The 7,067-nt window shown below is 43.8% G+C and overlaps 1 protein-coding gene across 3 annotated transcripts in view; it reads left to right on the top strand.

Moving 5' to 3' along the window:
* Positions 1 to 2,939: 2,939 nt before the first annotated feature.
* LOC104594261 (sister chromatid cohesion protein PDS5 homolog A) overlaps positions 2,940 to 7,067 on the top strand; it is a 115,801-nt gene continuing 111,673 nt past the window's right edge. For all 3 annotated transcript variants that reach the window (XM_010254481.3, XM_088897429.1, XM_088897418.1), the window contains exon 1: positions 2,940 to 3,244. In XM_010254481.3, the coding sequence (XP_010252783.1) occupies positions 3,152 to 3,244 (93 nt within the window). In that variant the 5' untranslated portion in view covers positions 2,940 to 3,151. The remainder of the gene's footprint in view (positions 3,245 to 7,067) is intronic.

Here is a 7,067-nt window from a genome sequence, read left to right as displayed (position 1 = left end):
GCTCGTCGACGTCTCCGCTACTGCTTCGTCGGCTCGGTGTTGGTGCTGCTTGCTTCAGTGTTACCGAGCTCGATGGGCTCGGACTACTGATGGTAGCTCTGAACCGAAGGGCCCTACCTATAGTCTGCGGCTAGGACCTTAAACAAGTTTTATGCGAGCGGGAGCTCGAACTGAAAGTGCTGGGGCGATGCGGGCTTGTCAGGCTGGGAGGCCACTGACCTGCCCACAGGTTGCGAGGCGGGGGTGGCTGGCCTCTCCCCTCTGCCATGGGACGAGGCTTGGCTTTTGGAAGGATTCTGGGTCTGAGAGGCTTCTCCCCGGCGAGGTCGTTCGCTCCGACGGGAGGGATTGGTTTGCTTCATGGCCGGGTGCCGAGGGGGAAGCAGCTGTTAGGCCTGAGGCAAGAAAGGGAACTGCTGCTGGTACTGGTACTGAGAGACCTGATGCAGCACTTGCTGCTGATAGAGTTGAAACTACTGAAACTGCTACATTTGAGCTTGCATGGCTCGCATGCACTGCACTAGGTCTTCCAACTGGTTCTGGTTGGTCACTGGGGGCACAACCGAAGGTTTAACAAAGGTCGCTTCAACCGTGGAAGGGAGTGGAGCGTTCACGGGTGCCACTGTGAGGGGCACGTTCAAGCTGGGAACCCCGTCCATAGAGAGGGAAACGGTGAACTATCTGATACAGACAATGGGGAGCTAGGGTTGCTCCTCAGAAGCGTTCTGGTTGGCACCATGTCCGGCGTTGCTGGAGGAGGCCATGAATGCTAAGTTCTCAAAAGGAAATTGTAGAAACTTAGAGGAAGGCTTTTTTGAAGCGTTTGCCACAGACGACGCCAAATGATATTGTGCAATCCGGGCACTCCTTGCTGGCAGCTGACTGGCTCCTGGTTGGCGACGGACGGTACCTGAGAAGAAGACGGTGAAGGATTCCCGTGGGACTTGCCCGGTGAGAATACTCTGATGCTTAAGTTAGAACGCTGGAGAAAGCAATAAAGAGTGCGAAGAAGGCTAAGAGTGCAGGTCGCGCTAGATCACTGAATGTTCGAGATTAGCTCGAGAGAGATATATTCAAGATGTTCAAGATACCTTTTCCCCTTTGACCATGGGGTTCTTAAATATGGGCGTTCTTGTCAAATCGGGCGTAACCGCCACTGAGCCTCTGTCGCAGCCGTTATTTGCCAGGGCTGCGCAGGTAACCGTTGCAGAGTACTACCCAATCGGATGAGTGACACGTCCCGGGAGGACAGTCACGCCACCATCTGTCGAGAGACGTGGGTGCAGTCTGTCGGGTTGGCAGGGACTGCACCGCCAGTCAGGAGACGTGGTGCAGTCTGACGGGTACGGTCTTGTCAGATAGAAGCTTCTTGAAAACGTCGCGTCGCTTAGTAGGGAGCTGCCTTGTAGCGAGCTATCCCGTAGTGAGCTACTTTGTAGCGAGCTATTCTGTTGCGAGCTACCTTGTAGCGAGCTCCCAGGGGTACTTCGGGTGCTTGAATCCCATGCCAAACAATGCCTATATAAAGGCACCAACCCCAATGGCGAGCAAGCAAGCAAGCAAGCAAGTAAGCAAGTTCCAGCTCTTAGACTTTGTGATTTTTAGCTCGCAGTCTACTATGAGAGTACTGACTTAAGCATCGGAGCGACCTCGCCGGGTTAGCCACCCCGGGTCCTCTGACATTTGGTTCCTTGGAGGTCTCTAAAGTGCAACGAAGCTCATCAATTCAGCTCGCCACCAGGCAGCTCGACACCTGGTCAGCCCAACACCTCACAGGCAGCTCGACACCTGGTTTGCCCGGTACCTCACAAGCAGCTTGGCACCTCACAGGCAGCTCGACACCTGGTCAGCCCGACACCTCATAGGCAGCTCGACACTATAGTCAGCTCGCCACCTAGCCTGACCAGTTTGACTCAGCTCGGCAGCCAAAGTTCACTTTGGCCTGAGTCATCGGCCACTTGGAAGCAGACCAAATGAAGAGGTACTTAGCCAAAAAATCGATACATCAATAAAAATTGATTCATCACCTACCATTGCAAATAAAAAATGTTGATGTAATGCATTAATTTTACTTCACTTCAGCTTTTTTAATTTTCTTTGTCCAAGAAGAGTATTAAGAGAGTTATTCTTTGAAAGTTGTGTGGCAAAATAAATTAGAGAAAGGGTAAAATTGAAACTTTAAATTATGTATAATAATGCATTAACCATGATAAGGATATTTTGGTAACTCCAATGTCTTTGCTACCAAAATACTAAGTGAAAAGAGATATTTGCACATTTTTTTTCAAAACTACAAGAAAGGCTTTTGTTAGGATTAAAATACAAAGGTGGTTTATATAATAGTTATAAGGGGATATTTTTTATAATTTTAACTCAAAATAATACAATACTAATAAACTTATAAAAATTAATAAAAGTTATTTAAAAAAATAATAAAATAATAACTTTAAAATAGAAAAAATAATACAAACTTATCTAAGAGAATAGAAAATTGACCGTTCTCACTAAAACGCAACTTAAATGTCATATAACTCCATCTTCAACTTTGTTTATAAATATTAAAATCCGTACATCGCCCGGGTATTGAACGCCACATCCCATTCTCGAGCAGCAGTCAAGCGTCTCTTGCGCCAATGGCTTTGGTCTTCACAACGTTAGTTGATTAGTTTTAATGGTGTAAGTGTAAGAGTGGAGGTTATGGATTCATGCCTCCCACATTGGGAGTTAATAAGCGGGTTACCTGACTTCCGACAGGAGGACTATAGCTGTACAAGATGGACTTTCACGTGCGGTTATTTTGTAATTTAAACTAAGTAGTGAGGGTAAATTGTCAACTTTGAAGCTTGAAGCCTCGAACCCAGAGTCCCAGACACCCAGTTCTTTAATGTCGAGCTGTTTGAGTCCGGGCAACAAAACGATGCTGTACATACGTGCTCTTCATTGTATGGTTTCGTTTTAGGAATCAGGGGTCAAGATTCACAGATAAAAGTTCGAAGTTAGTAATTTCATAATTTCACCACAGCTCGTGTTCATTTTGCTTTTTTTCGAAAACCTGGAAAAAAAACCCTCCGGTTCGGGTCAGCTCTGTATCGATCGGATGGTCTCTTTGAGAGATGTCGAACTGGTTTAGAGCTTCATTCCCGCGACAGTAATGGCGCAAAAACTTCAGCAGCAGCTAAAAGAGGTGGGATCGAAGCTCGAAAATCCTCCAGCTTCAAAAGATGCGCTAATTAAGCTTTTAAAGGTAAGCTTATGTTTCAATTTTAAATTGCCGGTCTCTTCATATTTGTTAGAAAATTCTTAGAAAAGCATTGCCTTTTTTGTTGCTCCATCTTCCTTTAGCCGTCTTGCAGATTCATGGTTGCTTAGTATTATTTTGCTTCCACCGCTTCATTGTTGTGAGTTAATTCTTTTACTTTTGTTTTTTAGCTTTTGCTCCCTCGGTGTAAAAAATTCGTGATTTTGATGCCAATTATGGAAATTTAAATCAGACTAGGGCTTAAACGAAGTATATACGTATTGCTTTTAGGAAAAAAACTATTGTTTTGTTGTTTGTGCTCTGCTCCTGGTGGCAGTAATAATCGAGCTCTACTGAGAAAACTAAGCGTTGAAAAGGAAATGACCCGGTTTAGCATGCCTTCTATTTTAAGGTTAAGTTCGGATGCAGTTTGCAATTGCACGGTTTTCTTCTGCTTGGGAAAAGAAATGATGGATATTGGGTAAAATCAGCTCAAATTGATGGTTAAGTTCGGTTGTGGTTTGCAGCTGAAATTTACATTAATCTTGAAGGGTTCTGACAGCAAGGCTGCAGCCTTATAAACATTTTCAAAGCAATATATTAACAGGAACACAAATACAACAGGAAGTGTTGGTTATTCTTCCTTCTAGGATCTGTTCTCTAGGAATGATTTAGAATGCTAAAGTTTTATCTGATAAAACATATTGAGCAGTCATCAATTCATCATCACCGATCAGTTTGGTTAAATAAAATAATAGTCCATATTTATATCAAATAAAAAAAGAATTATAGTCCAATAACCATTGATGACTTTGTAGGAGAAGTAAAAAAGGAGAAACTGAGAAAGCGACCATCTCTTTGAGAGAAAGAATAGAAGAGATTTGGGGGAGGATGTTTTCAATGGTTAACTCAAGGGTGCTTGTAAAATTTTTAGAGGCATTTCATTTGAGGTCCATAACAGAAACCTTGGAGATTCTCTAATCTACACACTCTGAACCCCCTCCCCCTACCAATAATTCCTCTCCTTTCTATTTGGTCAGAAACTCAGAATTCAAACTTCAGAATAGTTCCTTTTCCCTAAATGGATCCCTTGACCTCAAAGAATAGTTCCTTTTCCTTCTTATCATATGCAATACGCTATGCATTAAATAGCTACTAATAATCCATTTCCTTCTACATCCTAAATATATGCATCCTACTCTACAAGGGGTTCTCCCTTGACAAAGACACACAACGGACCAGAGACACGGCCTTCCTATAAACAGAAAAAATAGCCAGGATACAGAATATCAAAATGTCCAGATTTGTTATGGGCCCGGGCGTAGGATCTCGTCACGGGTCGGTCCACGGGGAGAACCTCTAGTTTCCCCTTGCCCCTCCCTTTGCGTGCTGACCCTATCGTGGCGACCTAAGGGGTGATTTGTCCAAGAGATCACCCTAACTCTCCTTTACTCTTCTCTTTGACTGAAATTTTGGATGCCTTTATTCAATAATAGTGGCTCCTTAAATAGGAGATTACAAGAGTCCTACTCTTAGGGAGACTCCTTGCTGAATAGGGAGACCTCCAACTCTATCTTGATAAGATAAGACTGATAAGATAAGATAAGTCTCTCTTAATCCTAATCTAATAAGATAAGTCTCTCTTAATCATAATCTAATAAGATAATCTAATCTAATCTACTAACTTAATAAGATAAGAATAACAGGATAGTCTAATCTAATCTGCTGAATGGATAAGACTATTGCTGCCGAATTGGATAGGATGAGAACACCGGATCATTGCTGCTGCTGCTCCCAATACGCGTCCACATCAAGATTATTTTTACCCTTCTGGGGGAGAAAGCCATATATATAGAGAGAAACTGGTTCGATAGTGATGAGGGGTGATTTGGCCCGATCTAATAGATGGAGAACACGTGGATGCGACTTGCCAGCTAGATTGTGACTCAACACCTTTAGCCATCTCGGCAGGACGGGTCACCTCGGGTGTCTTGGTCACTTCGGATAGCACCGAAGCCCGGGTACCTCGGATGACCAAGCCTACCGAAGTGACACATAGCAGATTCTAGAAGCTTGCCAGCTGTCTTCGAGCCTTCCAGGATCACACTACGCAACTATAGGCCTTATCCTCATCCTGCCCGAATCGGATGGACACGATAAGCCTTATTGGCTAGCACGTTATCCACCTTCTGGAGCGGAACGAACTCCTATGGCTTGGGCCGAAGATCTCGGGAATGTTTCGTGTGACCCACGACAACCCAACTATATAAAGGCATCAGCCCCTAAGACCCAGGTACGTGCGATATAGTGCATTCTAGCTCTTAAGTTACTTACTTTCAACTCGCTATTCATATCCAGTACTGACTTAAGCATCGGAGCGACCTCTTCGGGTTAGCCACCCCGGGTTCTCTGATCCATCTGTCTTGCAATTCGACCAGTCTACTTATTCGCTGACGTCCGAGCTGCCTTCCAGCTAGGAGCATTCAGATCGCGTAGTAAACATGATATATTAAAATAACATACTGTAGAGAAGATGGGCCGAATGGCCCATAGGCTGTTTATCCTTTCTTACTGTTTATGTTCCTTTCTGTAATGGGCCTTATTCTGGGCCCATCCTTTCTATGTTATGATCTTTGTAATTTCTTGCCCAACTAAGGGCCTCCTTGTAATTATTCAAATTTAACTTAATAAATTAGTGTTAGGGTGTTTGAGAGAGATTAAGGGGTTCGAAACTCTCATACTCTAAACCCTTATTGCCACCATCTCCTTCTTCACCTTCTACTCCATAGAAGAAGTATTTTTTGCTTTTTTTTTTTTTTCGATTCCTTTTGATTTCTGCATCTATTCTAAACAGTCCCACACTCTCAAGGACTGTTTTTTCTTCTTGGTATCAGAGTAGGCCTGAACTTGGCTTGGGCTCTCATGTGGGTGTAGTCCAGCCGACTACATGAGAGTGTTATAGGGCTGGAAGCTTCAGCTTGTGTCGCCTGATTCTTGGAGGTCATTGGAGGGTGCCCAAGACTCAAATCTCTTGGAGAGTGGTTCGGTGACCAGGAAGAATTAGAGAAAAGGAATAGTTCGGTTTCTGATTTGGAGCTTAAGTCAGAGATTGTAAGTTGTGCTCAGTTATTTCTGGGGTATTTTTCTGTTTTTGGACTGTTGAAGTGTCCGAAGTTTCCTTGAAAACTGTACAGCTATTCGGCTGTTTTTAATCTGGTTTAACACAGAGATTTCTGGGTTGTTTTCATTTCTTTTCTGGACTGTCAAACTACCGAAAAATCTTTGGATTTAGTGCTGCGAGTTGTTGCTTCTATTTGGTTGTTTTTGGGCCCTGTTCGGACTGTTCCTGAGGTGTTTCTCACCTTTGACAGTGGGGTCTTCTCTGCTGCCCACACTGTGTTTGTAAAAAGGCCTCTTCATTAATACGAACTGGTCTTTGCTCTTTTTGGGGTACTTTTTGGTGAGTACCTAGAATTTCTGATTAGAAAAGGAGCTTCGACTGGGTGCACAGTGCTTGGAGGTTTTCTGATTACTTCTTGAAGGCCGAACCAAACTGTTTAGTGTCTCGTGTAGACAACAAGGTGCTGCTTCAGACTTGGTTCTCACAGCTTCCGGGTGTGGTTTGGCTTTGTGTATTGCTGTTTTGAGGCTGGTTTAACATGGTCCTTGCTCCATCCTCATTCAGTACACTTGTAGAAGTCGGCTGAAATCCTATTTGAAGTGTTTACATGATGGACTCCTCAGAGATTGAAAGCAAGAATGTTGCTGAATTTGGACAAGTTCAGGGGACTCTAGTTGATTCTTTATTGACTGTGACCACAATCAAGCT

The sequence above is a fragment of the Nelumbo nucifera genome, chromosome 1 (assembly GCF_055504915.1).
Source record: "Nelumbo nucifera cultivar China Antique chromosome 1, China Antique-T2T, whole genome shotgun sequence".
NCBI lineage: Eukaryota > Viridiplantae > Streptophyta > Magnoliopsida > Proteales > Nelumbonaceae > Nelumbo > Nelumbo nucifera.
This window is presented reverse-complemented; position numbering and strand designations above follow the sequence as displayed.